General features: G+C 48.9%; 1 protein-coding gene across 2 annotated transcripts; it reads right to left on the reverse strand.

The window, feature by feature from the left end:
- Positions 1-115: 115 nt before the first annotated feature.
- Positions 116-22532, reverse strand: LOC136943198 (vinculin-like). 2 transcript variants are annotated; one of them, XM_067236444.1, is made up of 23 exons: positions 22253-22532; positions 17269-17339; positions 15874-16024; positions 15258-15366; positions 14537-14659; positions 13526-13686; positions 12598-12600; positions 11411-11501; positions 11122-11269; positions 10818-10971; positions 10331-10506; positions 9786-9976; positions 8383-8582; positions 7437-7565; positions 7112-7261; positions 6914-7022; positions 6395-6697; positions 6135-6259; positions 5695-5880; positions 4214-4390; positions 2907-3110; positions 2669-2773; positions 116-2518 (listed from the first exon to the last, which is right to left on the reverse strand). In XM_067236444.1, exons 1-23 carry the CDS (start codon positions 22418-22420, stop codon positions 2372-2374), a joined length of 3381 nt encoding a protein of 1126 aa, XP_067092545.1. In that variant the 5' UTR covers positions 22421-22532; the 3' UTR covers positions 116-2371. The 2 variants fall into 2 exon arrangements, with proteins under 2 accessions (XP_067092545.1, XP_067092546.1); XM_067236445.1 differs by lacking the exon at positions 4214-4390.
- Positions 22533-22921: the final 389 nt, after the last annotated feature.

The raw sequence follows: 22921 nt of genomic DNA on the forward strand, positions 1-22921 counted from the left end.
CTTGGTTCCTACTGCATTTCTTGCCGCCCTACATGCAGCACACATCAGACATTCTGAGAGACGGTACTTCCAAAACGCAGCTGCCTTTTAGAATTGGAAAAGGAGGAGTCTGAAGTGAGTTACTAGCTTTGTACTTTATTATTCCAAGGCACAGCAGATTGTGTTGGCAGGGCAGTAGTCATACATACATTCAGAGTGTGGAACAATGGGTACACATACACACCCTAACACTCAAGTCAGTCAGTCAGTAAGAGAACACTGTATAGGTAACCTTAACCAGTCCTTCAGTCATTCGGGACTGCTACAGACTCTCTTCTGAAGTAAAGTCCTGGAAAGGATCAAGCTGCTATTCAGTATCTGTGATTGGACAGACAACCATAGGTGACTAGTTAACTAGTTCAGCTAACTGTTCAGAGTACTGTGCACACAGAGTGCCAGCCTTCATACTACAGTTCAATAATACATTGTTTCTCAAGTGAAGATGGCTCACACACACGTACATACACTCAACCCACCCCATGTCACCCATAGATAACAGCTTCACCACAAAACTGTCCACCCTTGGCTGATGGGGCCTTAGGCTGGGCTCAAGCAGATGCTTCAGTAATAATTCCCTCTAACATCAAAGTATTTCAGACGTATAAGTGGTAGACCACCCCTGAGTTCTACATGAAATGCTAGATGTTGTTAGTCTCTAGGATTCATTAGGGCTGAGGGTAATACTGATGGGTTCAGCTGGATATGATTTACAGTACACAATGTAGTACAATACAGTACACAAACCTCAGCCCCTTGCTGCTTGAAAATATCTGGTAATTGTCTTGGATTGAATCACCACTTACATACAAAGCTCTATGTTCATCACTAGTCATTATTATTAAACAACAGGGCATTTGCTCAGCGGCTCCATTCACTTAAACGCCCCAACACAGCAGAGCCTCCCCTTACAGGTTCTAAATACCATAGCACTGTGACATTATTCATGCCCACAGTTTCACACAACGTTCTTCGTATTATTATTGACAAGCCACCGGGGTCTTGTTAAAAAACTCTCCCCTACTAACACACGCACCAGTCCTCAGAACAACAGGTGACTGTGTACTACTAAACTGCCAGAACCTGGGTCAAATACACAAAAAACGATTTTGTGGGCATAATTAAAATGATTTGAGGGTGTGTTTGAGTTAGTTACCTCAGAGTTTTCTGTTGTGGGATTGTTGGAAATAGTGCCTGACCCAGGCCTCAAACTGACAGGCTGGTAGAGCAACAATAGGTCAGCTGTGTGCATGTCTGTCAAGAATGGCTTTGACTATCATTCATGATAAAGTATCAAAGTAAAACAGTTCAACTGTTACACAGATCATACAGAAAAAAAAATGGGCTTCATCTAATAACTAACTTAGGTATCACACTGCAGAAACATAGTACTAATTCAATCATCTTTGAAACTAGAAAATTATGGTAGACCCAACTTCTCAAAAAAGAAACACGTGAATTTTCTTTCATTTAGCTTGTGCTTTTAAAGTTGAGAGTAAATATGCTTTACGGTCAAACAAATCCTTTGGCATAGTTCAACATGGTAACACTTGAAATAAAACTACAGTCAAAGAACATGAAGCACACTTGTGAAGCACCCGTTAAAATATCACCTGATGTTAGCCTATTGGATAAATAATATCACACACAAACAGACCTCACAAATAAATGTGTTAAAAAGTGTTGCCACTCAACGTAAACATGAAGTGGGAGAACTGGTGTACCATCAGCCAGGGGCACTCACTCCTGTTCAACCCTTAGCTGAATGTCATTTGCAATAAGACAAAAAAATATGTACATTTAGACAATAAGAAAAACTCCACTGGTAAAACAGAATCTAAAGTAAACGTCTAAAGCTCGTACTGTCATAAAGAGGGGGGGCAGAGAGACAGTTCATAGATCACTCGCTTTTTTAAGAAAATAGAAAAAACATTTCATGCTAAAAATATACCTGGGATTTTGGATAAACCTTTTGTAACACAACATACCAAAAAATATATATTAAAAACCTTTTGTAGTTGTCCTAACATGTTACCGTTACAGATAAAGGGATATATTGTGAAGCAAAGCTGTACTCGACCCAGAGAAGAAGGGCTTCTAGCAGTAAACTGGTTCCTAGGGTTCTAAACACACCAGGGTCGAGTTCACCTGCAGGTTTTGCCTGTTTTGTAATGTTCTGTGTGTGGGCGTTTTGAGTGTACTAGGTGTGTACTATACAGTACGTTCATAAAGTCACGTGTTTGTGTGCTACCAGGAAGTGTGTGTGGTCAACATCAAGGTTGTATGTGTGTATATCTGGTAGACAGTACTGTTATCTCTGCGAGCAGGTGTGTATTTACTGGTACCAGGGGGTCTTGCGGACCCAGCGCAGGGTGCAGCCGGAGTCTGTACGTATCTTGATGGACGCTGCCTCTGCTTCTCTGACTGTCTCCTTCACAGACTGCATCAGGTTCTGAGCATTGTGGACCAGCATATCTGTAGCCTGCAGGGGATGGAGGGAAGGAGTGGAGAGGTAGAAAGACAAATGGCCCGTGTGAGAGATGTAGATCTCTGACGTCGATCATTTTGAGGAGAGGGACTACACTGTGGTCCTGTGTGTGTGTGTGTTTGGTTGTGTGTGTGTGTGCCATACCTGTTCTGACTCCTCCTCGCTGATGTTGGTTCGTCCCAACATTGTGGCTTTTACAGTGGAGAGGATCTTCAGCTGAGTGCTAATGGTGGGAATACGCTCACACACCTACAGAAAGAAAACAAAAACACACAGCACAGACAGAAGTCACAATGACTATAAATTCAGTGTGTTTGTGCTCCGGTCAATAAATCGTGCGCGTGTTTTCCGTTACGTGTATACGCATGTGTACCCTACACACCTGTAGTAGGTTGGTTCTGATACGTCGGTCGGTACACTGCTTGGCCACTTCTTTAGCCAGTCGGGTGACCTCGTCGGAGGCCTTGGCGATGTCCTTGGCACACTGGATCAATGCCCGCTTGTTACCGCTGCCGCCACGCACCAGACGAGACATCTCCGCCATGAGCAGGGCCATCCGTTTGGCTGCCCCGATGATGTCATTACCCTAGAGAGAGAGTGAGGAGGCGGGGGGGGGGGGGGGGGGGGGGGCAGAAGGCAAAGGTCAGGGTGGGTCTGACTGTCATGGTTTTAAGTGGGACATTGAAAGAAGCACATGCCGTCGTTATATAAAACCCTTTTCCACATATGATTTTGTATATGGCCCTCCTTCAAAAGTAATTATCAGTGACCGGTCATCATGTTTCACAACACTGTTATCCAAATGCGGAAACATTTTCTGTAGTGTACATTGAAACGCACTAAGTAGGATAGCATTTCGATCGACCGTCAACAGTGGCAGCAAGCAGTGAAAGAGCGGTTAGTGAAAGTGACCAGGCCCTGGCTCCATGTTCTCCTCCACAGAGTGGAACAGAGGCACAAGACCCTCAGGCTGTAGCCCACCGCCCCACACGGCAGAGGTGAGCTGAAGTTAGCTGTCATGATGCCAACGCTAGCAGTTTAGTAGCATCCGTGAGGTGTTAGCATGTGATTCTGTTGTGCTGGGATCAAATGACCCTGCAGGCTCAGGATCAGCTGGTGACCATGTCATAGAAGCAGGCACACAAGCAGGCAGGCCAACTGACTTTGAAAGCGACATCACACAGAAGTCTTTGGGAAACTGTCATCCTTGGCTTCACAGGTTGGCCAGAGGCAGAGTGATTGACAGCAGCGACCACCTGTCAGAGTGACTGGCTCGTCCTTCTTTAACACACTCTCCTCCAATCAATCACGTGAACACGACTGGTAGGGACTTGTGAAGCCAGTCCCAGTTCATCCATCAGGTGCAGCAAACGCCATTCCAACAATCCTCAATCTAAGCACAACCCCAGCATAACCCTGTGTGAACTTTGAATCTGCCTGTGATGCAGCAGCAACAACAACAACCACATCAACAGCCATGGCTGGTTGAAGGTTTCCATGGTAATGACGGATGCAGAGTTGAAAGTTCCCACGGTGCAGTCAGGATGTGGTGGCCAGTGGTTGGCAGTGAAAGCCATAAGGGTGTGGCTTAAATCCAGTGGGTGTGTCTGTACCACACAGGGTCCTCCATGTGGTGCTTTTGTGTGTGTTTGTGTGGGTGTGCGTGTTTGTGTGTGTGTGTGTGCAGACCTTGCTGGACCACTTGCGGGCCTCCTGATGTAGAGATTGGGCAGCTGCCAGAATAGGTTGATTGACAGGCTGGTTGGAGGGCATCATCAGGAGCTCAGGTTCATAGTCATCCTCACCGTCAGTAAACTCATCTTCATCATCTACCTCCCTCTCCTCCACTGCCTCCTCATCCTCAGGCTGGGGGAGGAGTGCAGGGAGGAAGGGATGGGGGGAGACAGGGAAGGGGGGATGGATGGAAGGGGAGGGAGGGAGGCATGGAGAAAGGTAAAGATATAGTTCACTGAGAGAGGATCTGCAGGAAGGGACAGAGGCAGAGAGGAAATCTAGCAAAAGAGGAGGAGGTGGAGGTGTAGGATAGTTCTAGAAGGGTGGAGGAGGAGGAGGAGGAGGAGGAGGGTTGATGAAGACATTCTTATGCTATAAAGTAAAAGCGAGGAAAGGAGATGGAGGCTTTAGGTACGGTGGAGGGGAAACAGCCAGCATAGACATAAGACCATTTTGAACTATGCTCGAATGCCAACACTAAGTCCGACTTCCAGAAAGAGAGAGGCAACAGTTACACCTAATAGCCTGCTGGGAGTTTTAGTGGTTTCGAGTTCAGATTTAGTTGAAGTCACTGTCGAGTCATGTGGCCTATTTTTCTTGCAGCCTTTGTTCCCATAGATAATACTGCTTAAGACGACACAGGTCAGGAACAGGGAGGAGCACTGTAGTTGGGTAAGACCAGTCTCCGTTCGAGCTTCTCTATAAAATATCTAAAGATGTGATAAGAAGACTTAGTGATAAAGAAGGATAGAATGTCCTCACTGATAAGGCAAGAGATCCATCATGTATATAGAAAGACCTGGAAGTCCCCTACTGTAGAAGAGGCCCAGCTTAGCATTAGAACCACACACCGCCACTCAGCTAAAACAGACAGAAGAACGTGAAGAGTGATTCGGTTGACTCGGCTCTAACTCTCTCTCGGGAGGTGGGTGACATTTCTCTTGTAGCAGGAAAGGCTAAGGGTTCATTAGATGGCCTCCACATGCAGAACCCCCCTGAGGGTCTGTGTGTGTGTGTGTGTGTGTGTGTGTGCGTGTGTGTTTATGTTTGTGTGTGTATTAAGTAGCGACCCTGCATGCAGACTCTCCTCCAGTCGATGACAGTTTCCAGTTCTCCTCTGAAATTGGAATCCAGACACAGATCTCCACATTTCAGAGACACACATAGTCTTAGGAGAAAATAACAACAGCGTATTTCGTGATCGAGCCATTGCATCCACAGGACATCATAGAAGATTCTAATCCTCATTGTACGTCTCGAAAATCTGCACTGGCACTATGAAGATTACTGCCAGATAAATCGATGTGTATGTCATGTCCCATCAACTCGCATTACAAACCTCCGCTCTACAGTCTCTCGGCATCTGTTTACACACTAACTGACCGCTCTGTCCGCAGGACTACAGCACTTGTGTGTGTGTGTGAGGTTTCACTGACTTTGCTTGACCACTTGCGAGCCTCGTCGTGGAGTTGCCTGGCAGCCACCATCATGGGTTCGCTGACCATCTCCCCAGCCTTCTGCTCGGGGAACTCCTCGTCCCTCTCTTCCGGGGGCGGGGGGCGGGGGGGGGGCACCTCTCCCTCGGGCAGGGGGGGCTTGGGGGGTGCCTGCTCGTCACTCACCTGGGAGGGGCCAACACACACACACACACACCCACACACGCAGACGGACTGTGTCAGCCTTCATGATCGGCATGAAAATCTGCAAGGTTATCTCCGGAACAAGTATTGGAAGTGTGCTGAGTAAGAGGAGGCAGACCAAGAGAGAGCTAGAGGGAGTAGGCGACAGAGAGAGAGAGAGAGAGAGAGAGAGAGAGAGAGAGAGAGAGAGAGAGAGAGAGAGAAAGAGAGAGAGAGAGAGTCTGTGTGGTACTTACATGCAGCTGGTCTAGGTCTGGGGGTGGAGGGGGGAAGTCAGGCTCCTGGGGCTGGAAGGCTTCTCTCACCTTCCCCACCGATGCCAGGATCCTCAGACAGGAATCTAGGAAGGCCTTCTGAAGAGCTGTGAAAGATTAAAGAGGGAACAGAAGTCTGATGTGTGAGAATGTGTCTTTGTGTGTGTGTGTGTGTGTGTGTGTGAGTCCTGTATGTGAGTGTGTGTGTGAGGACTATATATATTGGTTGTGTGTGTGTTTACCTGGGTCCTGTATGTTCCCCGCCACAGCCTTGGCATCCATCACCATGGGTGAGATGGTGTGTGAGAGAATGTCGGAGGCGTGTTTGACAGCGTCTCGGAATCGTGGGTCCTCAGAGTTCTCCACTTCCCTCTTCGCCACCAGCAGCACCCGATTGGCTCGCCTGGCTATGCTGGTCGCCCCGGCAACAAGCATCTGGGGCTGTACGTTGGCCATGGCAACGCGGCATTTGTCGATGTCCTTCTTTATGGCCTCCTCAGAGGCATCCAGCAAAGACTTGGTGTCAATAGCCTCATCTACCAGACCTGTCGACACACACCACACACACACAGACACATCACACACACACAAACACATACCACACACAAACACACACACACACACAGGATTCTCATTCTCAAACTAGCCCTCCATATTGAAATCCTTTTCAAAATAAGAAAGATATCATGGCCTTCTCTTGTGCGTCTTGTGTTAGCTAAGCTGGCTTATTCTGTCATTCTGACCCCAGGTCAGGTTTTTACCTGTGAGTTTCTCCACATTGTCGATCCACTGGTTCTTCATGGTGTCAAAGTGTTCATACGCTGCCTGGTTACCTGGGTTCTTCAGCATGATACGGGCAGCCGAGGTCACCTACGTTCAGATATAAGAAGTGCGTGGGAGGAAGTCTTCTGACAGACAGACACAAACAAGAAACCCCTCGCACCCTCTCCGTGGCGTACCTGTGGTGTGAGTTCCCTGGCATGTTTCACAGCGGCGTGGATGCCCTCCACCGTGCCCTTATTGGCTGATCCGACGGCAGCGGCTTTCTCCGCCGTGGCCCCCAGACGCCCTGCGTGAGCCTCAAAGTTCCCCGCGCGCTCATCAAACACCTGCAACACCAGCACACGCCTGTTAACAACTCACACACAAACACACGAGCCCAGAACATGTTTTAGCCCGACAATTGAGGCTTTGATTATACTAATCCACTCCTCAATCACAGAACACACAGATATGGACTCGTAGTGATTGACTGGGTTCTACCGCTCAGGGTGTAGTACTGACCTCCTCCCTGTTGGGGGCATCGGGGGGAGCAGTGGCAGACACAGCCAGCAGCTTGATCGGGGTGGTGGTGTCACTGAACACATCCGACACTTCCTGTGTCATCACTTCCTGCATGCGCCCCTTTAAATCCTGCAGATACACACAGAAGATGGTTAGAGTCCATACTGCATCACACTTAAGCCTTGTGTTGCCTTCGGGTCACATGACCCAAAGGTTCATAACGAATCATCATTGTGTTTACCCAATTTTACCCAATACAAAAACAAATAAAAATAATTTTCTTTTAACCTTTGCAATGTGGGGGGTCTGAGACAGCCCAACGGTTAAAAGAAAATGCTTCACTTTGTTTTTCTATGCGGTAAATTTGTCGCAATACGACGGTGGGTCACAATGACTGATGGGTCAGAATGACCCGAAGATAACACAAGGGTTAAGCACACAGGGATCCATAGTAGCCCATTCCAGTAATGTCGTGAAGCATGAATATCCAGATCAAAAAGCAATACCATGTTTGACCACTAGAGGAAGATCATGGCCTTGAAATCACAACACACATTTGATGCTGATTGAGTGAGACAGTGGGAGGGACTGTATAGCAGCGGTAGTAGTGTGTGTGTCTATTACTGCATGTGAGTAGTAGTGTGTACCTATGTACTAGCGTGTATGTCTTTATTACTGTGTATGTGTGCAGTAGTAGAGTGTGTAAGTATGAAGTAGAGTGTGTGTGTGTAGTCAAGCCTATAGTAGTAGATTGTGTGTAGTAATGTGTGTGTGGTAGAGTGTGAGTGTGTGTGTGTAGAAGAGAGTGTGTGTATGTAGTAGTGTGTGTAGTAGAGTGTGAGCGTGTAGTAGAGTGTGTGTGTGTGTAGTAGTAGAGTGGGTGTGTGTGTAGTAGTAGTAGTGTGTGTGTGTAGTAGTGTGTGTGTGGTAGTGTGTTGGGCTCCACCTTCAGACTGTCCTGCAGCTGAGCAGCTGTGGCTCGAGCGTGAGGTGCTTCCGCCTCGCCCCTTCCCGCCATGTCAGCCAGCGACGTCATCAACGCCTCATTGCGGTCACAGCGACCAATCAGGTCCTGGCGGTACGGCCCTCCAAGCCCACCTGCTAGCCTCCGCCCCTCTGAGACCATGCCCCTGATTGCTGCCTGACCTGGGGACAGGGGACAGAGGTCAGGGGTCAGGGGTCAGGAGTCAGGGGTCAAGCTACTTTACCTCAACTGCTGGCTGAGACCAGCACATTACTCACTAGAACTGACAGGCAGAAAGTCAGTGGAGGGGGGCGGCGGGGGGCCAGAAAGTGAGAGTGAAAGAGAGAAAAAGGAAAGAGAGAGAGAGAGAGAGAAAACGATTGGTAGGGAAAGAGAGAGAAAGAAAAGACGTCGATTCAGACAGAAAGAGAGGGAGAGACGTAGAGGGAGGGAGGGAGGGAGGGAGGGAGGGAGGGAGGGAGGGAGGGAGGGAGGGAGGGAGGGAGGGAGGGAGGGAGGGAGGGAGGGAGGGAGGGAGGGAGGGAGGGAGGGAGGGAGGGAGGGAGGGAGGAGTGTTGGAATGGTCAGGAGTGGAGACATCAGAAGACGTTACCTGTGTGGCTCTGGGGCCGCTCACACACTGCTCCAATCAGACAGCATTGGAGAGAAGCAAAACACTCTCAGCAGGGTGCAGATAGACACAGAATGCCCACATCGGTTAATGGACATGTGTGTGTACGTGTGTGTGTGGGGGGGGGTGTATCTGTGTGTATGTGACATAAGTCACTGAACGTGGCTGCAGTAATGTCTATCTGTCATCATCATCTCTAAGAGTATGCGCGGGTCAGAGTCTAAGTGTGTGGTGGTTTCAGAGGGAGGGCATGGCTGGCACAAGAGATACCCTCCATCTCCCCCTGGACCCACAAATAGCCTCGCACCACTCACATCTTTCAATATGGTACAACTGCCAGCCAACAGACACACACAAACACACGCACACAAGCACACACACACACATGTTATCCACAAGCTGACACGCCATCCAACATTCACAAAAGCTGGCATAACAGGACCCGATGGTCACTGGGTTTATTTTGGTGTAAAACCATCAGATGACAGAGCCTTCTCCAGGGACCTGCACTACGGCCCATCTCATCCGCATGCACAAAATACAACCTGACCTGGATAGACTTTTACTGGATATACTGTCCTTGTCCTTCCTTCTCCAATCCCTTCTCCCCTCCCCTCCTCTCCCATCACCCTTCATTCTCCCTTCCCTCTCCTCTCCCATCCCCACTCTTACCCCCTCCCCTCTCCCCTCCTCTGCTCTCCTCTCTTCTCTCCACCCCCCCCCCCCCCCCCCCCTTCCTCCCCGTTCAACTCACCCACTCCTCGGTCGTCCACTCCAGGGTTGTTGACCCAGCGCAGGGCCTGCTCCATCTTTCCCTCCAGGGTAATGGCAGGCTTGGCAGGCCTCATGTTGGCCACGGCCCGGTTGGTCTTAGACTGCAGGGTCAGCAACGCTGCACCGATCTGCTTAGCCAACGCACGGGCCTCCGGACTGTCACCCTTACCCCTGAGGGAGGGAAGGAGGGAAGGAGGGAAGGAGGGGGAGGGAGGGGAGGGTAAATATAGATGGAAGGAGAAAAAAGGGAGAGATAGAAAGTCAGAGGATGACAAAAGGATACATCTAAAACCTTTTATCCCACAGTGTTCCAAAACACTCAAGGGTAGACTTTAGCTGCATGAATACATTTTTGATAACAGTGCTGAGGATTTGATCGTGTTATTCAGCCAATGTACCCTAATAGGTCCCCATCTAAGAGCCTGCATCAAACCATCTGTCCCTAGACAGCAGGCCCTTCACAGAACTCTGGTGGTTAGCCAGGGTGTGTCTCTGTGTGTGTGTGTGTGCGCGTGCGTGTCATACTGCTTGCGTAGCTCCACTAGTCTGGAGGTGAGTCCAGCGATCTCGCTGATGGAGCGCAGGATGTCATCTCTCTCGCGGGGGTCCTCACACAGGTCAGCGATGCGCTTGGCCTCCGCCAGCAACGCCCTGATGTTCTCCTCCCCCTCAGGACCCCCGTTAGGGTCCGCCAGCCATGCCTGCAGGACACGCACACACACAGAAGCACCCACGGTCAGATGTGTATATGATTGCAGTCAAATAACGGTAATTTTACATTACATTTAGTCATTTAGCAGACGCTCTTATCCAGAGCGACTTACAGTAAGTACAGGGACATTCCCCCGAGGCAAGTAGGGTGAAGTGCCTTGCCCAAGGACACAACGTCAGTTGGCATGACCGGGAATCGAACTGGCAACCTTCGGATTACTAGTCCGACTCCCTCACCGCTCAGCCACCTGACTCCCTTATGTGTGTGTGTTTCAGTATGTGTGTGTGTGTTTTGTGTGACCTGTGCAGCATCAAGCCTCCGGGCAATGGCCGACTTGGCGTTGATCAAGGCCTCCAGTCTGCGAGCGGCGCTGTCCACCTTCCCGAACAGCAGGTCCAGACCCTGGGAACACTGAGCAGCTCGCTGGACACACGGGGGAGAGGGACCCTGCCCCCTACACCACACACACACACACACACATTAGAACGCACACGCACACTTTCCACGCTCTATCCTTCTGGTCACTTCTTTCAACAGAGCACACAAGATTCACGTTGCCACCCTGACACACATGCGCACGCCTTGACGCAAACGCCCCCTCTACCTGGCTCGCAGCTCGGACACCTGATCGGTCATCTGTCCCAGGGTCTTGCCGGTTCCCAGGACGTCTCTCCGCTCTCTCCCGGCACACAACTCGCCCACCTTCCCTGCCTCGTCCAGGATCACATGCACTGCACCCTCCCCGGCATCTCCTACACACAAACGCAAAGGTACATGACGAGATTACTGTAGTAGTTATATTGTTTCTGGTAGTGAGTGTGCGCTAGACTGTGTCCCTGTGTGTGTACTAAACTGTGCACCTGTGTGTGTGTGTGTGTGTATTGGCTGTATACCTGGCTGTCCATGGGGGTCTTTCAGCCAGCCTTTAGCCAGCGCCATCTTAGACTCGATCAGAGCCAGAGATCTCTTCATGGCCTCCATATCCTGACAAGCAGACAGCCGAGCATTAACACTAACAGACGAACCATCCAGTCCGCACAGAAACACCCACACAAAGTGCCGCTCAGTTATGGATCGTTTGACTATCGATACCGATTCCCCTCCATGTACTGTTCCTCAATGTCATGAAATGTTGAAGGTTGTGAGGGCATCGCTAAGGATTCGCTCAGGACTGTGGTGTAAAGGGACAGAGTGGGAGAGGGTAAAGAAACAGGGAGAACATAACGACATCACAGAGAATCAATCTCACTACTTGGGGTCTGAGAGAAAAGCTCTTCTTCCTTATTGAGTAATGGACTTCTCAGAGGCACCTGTTCGATAATGGACATGTATAATGGATGTCTGCAAGTCTCACCAACTCTCATCCATTATGCAGGATGTGAGAGAGAGAGCGGACCCACACTGGGCAATCAAAACACCTCAGTCAACACACACACACACTCTGTGTGTGTCTGTCTGCCCTGGCTGGTCTAGTTGTGAAGTGGGGTTACAGGTTACAGTACATGTAGGGTTCCAAGTTACAGGTTATACTTGTAAGACAGATTCTACCTCAGCCTGGAATGACCTCATCAAAATGCAAGTGGTGAGTGGTCGGTGGAATGTGACTGGACTTTCACATAGAGTGCATTCTGCCTCATCAGTGGCACATTGGAGATGTTCAGTAACAATGAGGAACATCTCACAGATACATGAACGGGAGCCTTTAGTACATTAGTTTGAGAAACAGGCTATAAAAGTTAAACAGCCATTACGTAATCAGGCAGATAAGTAAAAACATGAAATGAAAGTTATAATTTGTACGTAGAAATAGTAAAGCCAATATATCTGTTATATAAACTGCATGTATCACTACATTGAAAACAGTTATGGACAGATATCCGTCAGCTTCCTGCACAGAGACTGGCCAAGTTCACTAACAAACAACAATGATTGAGGTGAGGTGAACGCACTCACTCGCAGCATCTTATGGGTTACAGACACAGTAGCCAACCCAAACCAGACACAAAGCAAAACAGCCTCTATAAAAGGACACACAGGCATGCCGCAGAGTTGCACAGGGGGGGGGCAGGAGGAGGCTTACCTTCTACAAGGAGGAAAATAATGGAGAAGGGCCAAAAAAAAGAAAAGAAAGAAAGAACAGAAAAAGAGAAATCAAGAGTTATAATACCAGGTTTGAAAGAGGAGTGCGAATCAAAGAGACTGAAGGCTGCTGTCAGAAGAGTGGATGCACACACAGCCTCCATGTCAGCAGGACTGTGGTGCCAACCAGCTGCCCTGTACTACATATTGATGGTGGGGGGGGGGGGGGAGGAGAGGAGAGGGGGAGGTGATGGGGGAGGAGAGGGAGTGGGAGGAGGGGGAAGAGATGAGGGAAGCAGGAGGAGGGGGAGGAGATGAGGGAGGAGGAGGGAGAGTAGGAGAGAAGCAGGAGGGGAGGAGATGAGGGAGGAGGACGGGAAGTAGGAGAGAAGCAGGAGGGGAGGAGATGAGGGAGGAGGAGGGGAAGTAGGAGAGAAGCAGGAGGGGAGGAGATGAGGGAGGAGGACGGGAAGTAGGAGGGAAGCAGGAGGGGAGGAGATGAGGGAGGAGGAGGGGAAGTAGGAGAGAAGCAGGAGGGGAGGAGATGAGGGAGGAGGAGGGGAAGTAGGAGAGAAGCAGGAGGGGAGGAGATGAGGGAGGAGGAGGGGAAGTAGGAGAGAAGCAGGAGGGGAGGAGATGAGGGAGGAGGAGGGGAAGTAGGAGAGAAGCAGGAGGGGAGGAGACGAGGGAGGAGGAGGGGAAGTAGGAGAGAAGCAGGAACAGTAGGAGAAGGGATGGAAGGAGAAGACAGGAGGGAGGGGTGAAGAGGAGGAGGAGGAGGAGGGGAATGGGGGAGTGAGGGAGTTAGGTTAAGGTGTCGATGACAGGTGTGAGGGTGTGAGGGGGTACTAGACCCAGGACTGGGGAGATGATTGAGGTGGCAGAGGTATTTGAGCGGGCGAGAGAGTGTGCGTGTGCGCGTGTCGCACCTTGTTGGCCCAGGCGTCTTCATCCCAGGTGGTGAGCTGCAGAACGCGGATGATCTCGTTGATCTCAGAGCTCATCTTCTCAAACGTGAACCTCCTGTTCCTCTCAGCCTCTTCTACGCCTGCATTGCCTCCACTCTTGGTCGCTACAAAGATCTTTATGGCTGCAGGGAGAGGAGGGTTACTATTGGGCACAATCACGTTCAAATATCATTTCAACTAAAGGATTTTTTAAATAATTGTAAAAGATGCATTTGTTTAGCTTCTTTTCTAAAACGTATAGGACTGGTCCACTGGTTAAAGTCAAATAAAGTGTCAGTGGCATTGAGTCATTTCCATAGAACCTCTTTGGTACAACCAGTAACGTACTTACACTGAGCTTGAACACGCACACACACAATCAAAGACAGACGGCTTTCAGTTCCCGTATACCATCTTACAGTACGTGGTTGCATGCATGACCATGTCTTTTCATGTTTGACTTTTAATGCCATCATGTCACTTGACACCATTAGATTCAAGAACACATCTGACCATCAAAGCACACTTTAAGTGTTGCACCGATGGAGAGAGAGAAGAGAGAGAGAGAGAGAGAGAGAGAGAGAGAGAGAGAGAGAGAGAGAGAGAGAGAGAGAGAGAGAGAGAGAGAGAGGGGGGGGGGGGGTTATAGTGTGTGGTTCACTGCACTTCATGTACAGTACTAACAGTACACCACAGTAGACAGCAGCAGCTGGTGGGCGGTCTGCGTGTGTGTGTGTGTGTGTGTGTGTGTGTGTGTGTGTGTGTGTGAGTCTAACAGGCCCAGGAACTAATGGCTGTAATTATCAGGGTTGCTATAACAACCATTGAAGGCCCGTTGGCTGTACTACCTCCTGCTGCTGCAGCTTCTATCACACACACACACACACATGCACACACACACAGGCACACACACACAGGCACACACATGCACACACACATACAGGCGCACACACATGCACACACACACACACACACACAAAGACAGACACACACCTGATATAAGGACGGGTAGTAGCTCTTTGATGGTGTTCATGGATGACACCAGCATCATTCTGTGTTCCTGGTGGGTCAGTTCCTGCTGCCTCTCCTCAATCATCTTTGACATCTTTGTCATCCCTGAAAAGGACAGCAATCTATCAAAATGCTGGAAGAGACTTTGCCCACCAATAATCAGAGGTCGGGACCAACCAATCCTAATGAATATCTGTTGTCTCCAGCTCTTTACTCTGGGCCAAATAGACAGCTTCCCTCAGAATCATATACATAATAAAATATACATTTTGTAACCCATGTTATCTGTAAAAGGTAAAACAATTGTAGGAGGGTTTATCCCAGAACATTTAAAGCATTAATGCTTTGGGATGTCATCATCACCCTACATGCCAGAAGCAGCTACTGCACTGGGATCTTCAGTGGTGACAGTTCTGTCGAGGTGAGGCTCCTAGATCCAGACACACACGCTATCTACAGTCTGTTTCTGATGATTCTTTCTCCAGACCACTACAACAGAACTGACTGCTTGTATGAAGCAGGGGCTGGAAGTTAAAGGCTGGTGGTTTGGTTACTGTGAAAGGGTCAGGGGTCAGTCCCAAAGTTTTTTTTTTTAATAAGGGTTCAGGGGTCAGGGGTGAAGGCTAAGAGAAGTTACCTGGTCCCAAGGCTCGTTCTCTGAGTCAGGGGTCTGGGCTGAGTGATGAAGGCTAGGATAGGTTACCTGGTCCCAGGTTCTTGGTGTAGGTGATCAAATCCTCCATGGTTTCCACCACCTCCGCTACTGTCAGATACTCCAAGATGCCCTTACACACTCGGATGATCTTTCGGACCTGGAACACAACACACAACACACACACACGATTATAGGCAACTACACTAACACCACACTCCGCAATGACGCTGTAGATAACAAAGTCTCACAGCATTTAAGTCTTCCTCGTGCATTAGTGCATTCTTTTGGTTTCCCCCCTTCCGTTTACAACCATAACCCAAACGGTTGTGTGTATACATGTATGTCTGTGTCTGTCTATGTGTGTTTTTTTGTGTGTACATGTCTTGTGATGTAGGTCTTGTGACTGAGGGAAGCCACTCTATCGGAATGGGGGCCAGTGTGGTGATCAGACAGTATTTAGCAGCTCAATGTGATTCTACTTACACTGCCTGTGTTTATCAGGGGAAGGTCACTAACAGCCTCGTAAGTCAGTTAGTGAGTTAGCCTGAAAGCTGGTGTCCTGAATGTTGCTGAATGCTTGTGTGTGCCTTCTGTGTGGGAATGCATGCAAACACAACCAGATTTAAACACATGCACGCACACACACACACACACAGACTCACACCTCTGCTTCGTCGAAGGTGAGCAGAAGATCCGAGGTCCCAGACAGGATTCCTCTGGACCCATCGATGAGGTAATCCCGCGCCGGGACGGAGTACGGGTCTGCCTTCAACATCTGGGCTGCCTGGACCAGCTTCGAACACGCGTTCTCCACCCTTAGAACACAGAACCGTCTCAGAGCAGGAATGGTCAAACCCGAAGACAGAACACCAGCGTAGGATCTCTTGTCTACCCCACTTATACAGTAGCAACCCCACAGAACGCCACTTTCCCATCCAAGGAACAGGGCACATGCTGTCTACTGGCCCTGTTTAGATGACACTCTTCCGGGTTTATCATTAGAGCATCCCTCTTCGACTGATCTGAGGTTGGGGGTGCGGGGGCACCGCTGGTTAGATTAATATTTCTGTGTAGCAGGTGACACTTTGTGTCTAATAGCAGATGATTTTCAGATTAGTGATGGCCCCCCCCCGGGGGGGGGGGGGGGGGGTGATGCATATTAAGAGTGGTGTTATAAAGGCCTGTCTGGGGAGAAATAGCCCCTCCCCTCCGTGACCCCCATTGGTCAGGGTATCGATGGCCGCAGAGGGATCTATATTTAGCAGGGTTCACATTCCCACATGCCCCCTTCCTAAGCCCCGTGTGTGAGATTTATGATGCGTGTGTGTACGTGATGTGTGCGTGCGTGCGTGTGTGTGTGTGCTTTAGCATGGAAGTGTGTATCTCTTAGAGAGACAACCCCTTCTGCCACAGTCACCAGGAATGAGGGAGGGCGAGGGGGAGAAGGAGAAAGTGTGCAGAGAGGAAAAACGGGATTGAAAAAAAGAGGAAGTGAGAAAGTGGTTGCAACAGTGATAACAAATGGCCTTCCTTGACCTCCCGACAACACACACACACAGCGTTAGGGCTGAGACCCAGGACTGCTGAGTAACAGCTCACTGGCAGATCCAGAGTCAGCTGTTTGGACCCATGCAGTCAACAACAAAGTAGTTCATCTCTCAGGATGCTGAAGAGCCAGCAGGGCCCTGCCCACAGTCCTTCCTTCTTTCCTTCCTTCTTTCTTTCTTTCTTTCCTTCCTTCCTTCCTTCCTTCCTTCCTTCCTTCCTTCCTTCCTTCCTTCCTTCCTTCCTTCCTTCCTTCCTTCCTTCCGTCCTTCCTTCCTTCCTTCCTTCCTTCCTTCCTTCCTTCCTTCCTTCCTTGATTCCCTCCTTCCTTGGTCCATTCTTTGAACAAATGACTGATCTGATCAAGAAACATCTGTATGGAGGCATGTGCTTCCACTCACATAACCATGTTAGGTCGGAGGCTTCCTCAAGGAAGACGAAGAAGAAGGAAGGATGCCGTTTCAGAAGATTCAGACACAGCCCAACAGTCAACCTTTCTCATAGTGGGACTTACTTGATGAACGCAGAAGGCATGTCCCTCTTCATCACCTGGTCCTCTGTGGTCTGAACAGTCTCCTTCCCCACCTATAAGACACACATACACATACTAAGTATAAGAGAAGGGGAAAGTAAATATATTGAATCAATGTGTGTGTATATATGTGTGTGTGTCTGTTTGTAGATCGCCCATCTGGGAACACTGTCCTCAGCCTCATCTAAAAACCAGGGACAGTCACAAGTGTTTGAAAATGGTTACAATGCTTTTCTAAATCACTTCCCTCTGTTCAACCTAGAATGGAAGTGATCAGCCAAAGGAAATTTGAAGTGTCACAGTTAGGAACGGAGTTCTGGGTGCTGATTGGCTGTGGACTCAGGCCATCATGGTGATAATGGTGTAGGTCAAAAAGCCCTTTAGGTCCAATCTCAGAAGCCAGGGAAAGGAGAGACAGACTGATCTCAGTATGGTTGTGTGGCGAGCCTGAAGACCCAAGACAAAGAGCCCATTTTTCTCTGTCCAAGGGGCTGCTCTAGTCTTGTCTGCCCAGCAGCCTGGCCTGGTCCTGGGCTACAGCCAAACACAAGGGGGTACTCTCACTGAAGGTCTGATAAACACTTCTGTTCATCACAAATCCACAGTGAGACACCAACCCACATACACACAAGCTCCTGAACAGACACAAACACACACAACATGTGTTATGAACAGTCTCACACCCAAACTAGAAATAAACTGTGGTAAATGTGTGTGCTGACCATGTTTTTGATTTGAAGTTCTGCATATAACAGGTTAATATGAGCTCATTTAGAGTCTCAATGATCTCAATTGAAACATCAATAGCAGCCATTGTTTTATGAGATTCGATTAGCCTGTGTTCAGGAGGAACGACAGAGGCAATGCCCTTGCATCATACAGAAGAACAACACCACAACGCTTCAGCGTTTAAACACACACACACACACACTTCGGGTGACCTTGCTCTGTCCTTCAGCGGAGACTGTTCATATCACCATAGTGATGGAGCTGGTTATCTCTTAAAAACACATGGCCCACACATCAAGCACACACACACACAGATACATACAAACACACACACATCACACACACACATACCAAATGCAATTACAGAGGCTAGAGCATCAGTCTCTGTTTCCAGTGTCTGTGAAAGTCAGTTAATAGGTTTTCCGCTCCAGAGAGGAAGCATGCTGAACGTCATGCTATCTCGGCCTCAGATAAGGAACATCATTATGCTCCTGTACAACATCCTTCCACGCTCAAATCAAACTGGGCCACAAGAGTCCAGAGAACAGTCTTAGTAAAACAATTCAGAGACTGAATCATTGCATGAATGAATGAATGCGTAAATGGGAGAATGAATGACTGAACGAATTGTGAGTTTAGGGCACTCTACAAACCATCTGTAAAGATGACTGATCATTTTCATACTTATCTGGGATTTCTAAATACTAGCCAATTGAAAAATGAGTGGGTGGGTGTTTGTGTGTGTCTGTGAGTTTGCCAATGATGAAGTCATGCAAGATCAGTGATCAAGGGAGAAATAAGGATATTTATTTAAGAGTAACTGTACCAGGCCTCAGGACTTTCGCAATGGCAGTCAGTGCTCACAACTAATGTTCAATACTTAATTAATGGAGATTTAAGAGGTTTACAGTAAGCCAGCTATTACATCACAGATCAGAGGCATTGAGCAAAGTAAAGAGGAAGGGAAAGACAAGCAGAGTGTGTGTGATAGGAAAGATATTCAGGCTACATGATCATATCCGAGGAGTTCACCCATCTGACCAGGTCTTCTCGGAATCACATGACGCCATGACAACCAAACGAACAGGTCTTTCTATTTCACTGTCTATCTTTCTGTCCATGTGTCACTCTCCCTTTTACTCTAAAGGAAATAAAAGTGTCTGGTGATGTCAGGGCTACTTAAGGGTCAAGTACAGGGTTAGATTACCAGATGACAGACGTACTGACAAACAGTCAGACAGACAGACAGACAGACAGACAGACAGACAGCAAACAGACAGACTGGGTGGGGCAAGTGAGAGTTGTCTGAACACCCTGTAAATAGTCCTAAAGACCCAAGATAGCTGTGTGTGTGTGTGTGTTTGTGGTGTATGTGATCTGAGGATAGTCTCACTCGAAGACACTGACGCCAGACTTTCCCAACTCAGCAGGGAGCCCCAGTTGCAGAGCATACTACTCAGATCTCTCTCTCTATTTTTTCTCTCTCTCTTTTTCTCTTCATCTCTCTCTCTTTCTCCTTGCCCAAGTATCTCTCCCTCTCCACTTGGATTCCAATCCTCTCACCCTCTCTCCTTCATGCTTTTCTTCAACCTCGTTCTCTTCTCCCACTTTCTCTGCTTGCCCTCTGCGAGTGTGTTACTTCCCCAACCAGTAAATCTATTTATTCCTCCCTTTCCCTCTCTCCTTCCTCCCCTCCCCCACATAGTTGGGGTCCATGTTGACTTCAGACATCCATGCAGACTCCCACCTGCAGCAGCAGATGTGTGGTTACAGAAGGGACAGGACAGGAGCCAGGGAAGGACTTCCCTGCTGTTTTTGAACTGCAGCTAAAGTAGCACATTACCTGCATAAATGTACTCTCTATTTACTGCCTAAACAGACAGGTTGGGACAGTTTAGGAGACAAATGTCGAGTATATGTGGGTCAGTTTCAAAATATGGCGTGTGCGTTGGTGGCTCAATGACGTGGTTCTTTTAGAGGGTCTTAATGTTCAGTCCTCCCTGGTTGGGGTTAACAGTGTAACAGTATCGGTGTGCTGTAATGCTGTCACACCATCCATGAGTGAGTCTGTTTCTGACTCTCTCTCTCTCTCTCTCTCTGGGACCCTGGCTGCTGCTGCTGTCTGGAAGCACAGTACTGAGAACAGCCTCCCAGTCTGGTCACACTGCTTGGATATCACAGTCAATATGACACAACTGCACTGGGAAAACAGAGAACAGTTAAACATGGAACCACTCCCACCATTTTGACGCCTTCTTGTATACGTCTTCTCCCGTCATCCTCCACTCCTCCTCCCTCTCCTAAGGACCACCTCTCTCTTTCCTTCATCCCTTTCTCATCCCTCTCTCATCTCCAGCTTCTCGCACTTCTCTCCGTGCCCCACATGAAATGTCTACGTCTAACTCCCGTGTCCCCTAGTCCTCTATCTCTCTTCCACAGATGCCTGTTCCTCTCCCTGCCTGTCTGTCTCCCTGTCTGTCTCCCTGCAGGTCTGTCTGCCTGTCTGTCCACTTGCCTGCCCGAGGGCCAGCATTAACCCCCTCGGATGAGTGTCTCTCACGGCATGGATCCACCATCCTCCCGCTCCAAAACACACATACAAAAGTACAATGACAAATCAGAGAGACACAGAGATAGACAGATAGAAAAAGGAAAGATAAAAGAGAGAGAGAGAGAGAGAGAGAGAGAGAGAGAGAGAGAGAGAGAGAGAGAGAGAGAGAGAGAGAGAGAGAGAGAGAGAGAGAGAGAAAGAGGGAGATGGGGGTGGGGGGAGAGAGAGGAGATTAAAGGTATGCTTCATAGGGGAATGTCGAAGTATCCAGTGGCAACCGAACATCAGAGAAACTAGACTTAGGGAGGGACCCCATTGGAAGGACTCTCGGTAGTTAGTCTAGGGCCAAACAGCCCTTGGCCAAATTCTGACCCAGTCTTATTGAACACCAGTGGCCAGTTTCCCAGAAGCACCAGTAATTCTAGTTCAGGACTAAGAAGCCTTTCAATTTGAGTTCATTCATTGGGAGACATGTTTTATTTTGCTGTACTTGGACCAAGGCTGTCGATCCCTCTGTTCCTTCCTCCCTCCTGTTCTCATTTCCATCCTTTTTCTGCCCTTAAATCACCCATTCTCCATTCCATCCTTTTTCTCTGTCCCCTCGTCTCATGTTCAATCTATCCTTTTTTCTGGTTCTCTTCTCCTTTCTACCCCTAAATTGTTTTCCTCCATCCTTCCCCCTGTCCTTCTCTCCTGCTACTCCACCACCACTAGCTGATGCAAGCTCAGTCCTGATGTTCGATGAAGTGTGAGACCCAGTTTGCCTGTGTGTCAATAATAATGACCCCAGAGCAGTGATAATGGTCTGTCCTGCATCGATCTGCCCACAGTTAGAACCCATTGAATCGCATCTGTCTCCCCCTGGTCTGCCCTGCCGATGCCACTTCCTCTGTCTTTTATCCAGACCGCAGGTTACAGCAGGTCATGCCAAGCTCTGATATTCCCCAGATAATGAAGTTGTGATCATAAAAAAAACTCGAGTGCTCAGTCAATTAAGATAAGGAATTGGAGATGACTGACAAGGTGAAGAAATACCAATCATTGGGTATGCAGGACTGGAAGAACATAGGGAGAAAACTGAGGTTAAGTGTCTGTAGTAGAGGGCTGGGGGGGGGGGGGGGCAGGTGGAAATATATCATGCAGACTTGGAAGCCTAAAGTCTCCATAAGGATTTGAGAAGGACTTTGAACTATAACAACAAGCCAATAACAAATTCACACCTTAATTTTCTGAGCAGTTGGGGGCACATTACAGGGCATTGCACAAGCACCTTCTCCTCCTCATTGACAGATGACAGCTCTCTTTGCCTCTCGGTTCAAGGACAGAGGGTCTTGCGTGACATAGGCTCGCTCTGTTTATTTTACCAGGATTCGTTTATTCCGCCCCACAAACTTTTTTCGGTTCAGCGCCAGGGCGAAGTTTGATACATTGCTGTCATTGTTTAGAACGGGGGAAAGTGTGTGTGTGTGTGTGTGTGTGTGTGTGTGTGTGTGTGTGTGTGCGTGCGTGCGTGCGTGTGTGTGTGTGTGTGTGTGTGTGTGTGTGTGTGTGTGTGTAAGAGAGAGAGAGAGAGAGAGAGAGAGAGAGAGAGAGAGAGAGAGAGAGAGAGAGAGAGAGAGAGAGAGAGAGAGAGAGAGAGAGTTCCATGTTCCAAATGGTGAAGGAGATGGCAAACATGGGACTCACCCGCACAAGGTTGCTAACTGCCGCCTGCACCACCGCCACCGGGGTCGTTAAATCCGGGATGGCTTTACCGTCCACCTCTCCCTCTTCGTGCATGATGACCAGGTGGGAGATCTGCTGCGCCACCGGCTCGAGAATACTCTCGATCGTCTTGGTGTGAAACACCGGCATGATGAACGAGTTCTACCGCAGCCCTACAGATGAAAGGCGGCTGGTCGCTCCAGCACACTGCGCTGTTCTGCTCTTCCCACTCTCTCACCAACGAAAGCGGCTATCCAGATCCTCGGTCCCACCACTGGTAGAGCCCTTCATGCGTCACCCTGGGGGACGGTGTACTGCACGACTCTACCGCTGAACGGTGTGCACTAGCCTGCGAGCGACCAAAATCGTGACAGGAGGAATCACCGCCCTTCAGCCAATCAGCAGCTGCGTATTGGTTCGTTCTGACTCCTTTATAACACACACGCACGCACACATACACATAAACACACACAGCATACTCTACTTTCCACACTACCCTACTGCTAGCACAAGCAAGAGCTGCTCCCAAATTACGTCATGCATTCCCGGTAGCCCGAAAAGGAAAGTGTTGGTGTGGGGGTATCTTACTGTCAGGAGATTCCAAGACGAAGAGAACGGAAAGAAGCAGAGAGCGAGAGAGAGAGAGGAAAG

Source organism: Osmerus mordax, chromosome 5 (genome assembly GCF_038355195.1).
Source record: "Osmerus mordax isolate fOsmMor3 chromosome 5, fOsmMor3.pri, whole genome shotgun sequence".
Classification (NCBI taxonomy): Eukaryota; Metazoa; Chordata; class Actinopteri; order Osmeriformes; family Osmeridae; genus Osmerus; species Osmerus mordax.

Bases quoted from the DNA above. Each gene is read 5' to 3' on its own strand.
- LOC136943198 (XM_067236444.1), bottom strand. From the start codon at position 22,420: ATGCCGGTGTTTCACACCAAGACGATCGAGAGTATTCTCGAGCCGGTG. The intron at 7,262-7,436 runs GTCAGTACTACA...CTGGTGTTGCAG, and splicing joins ATGCCCCCAACAGGGAGGAG to GTGTTTGATGAGCGCGCGGG. The intron at 6,260-6,394 runs GTAAACACACAC...AATCTTTCACAG, and splicing joins GGGGAACATACAGGACCCAG to CTCTTCAGAAGGCCTTCCTA.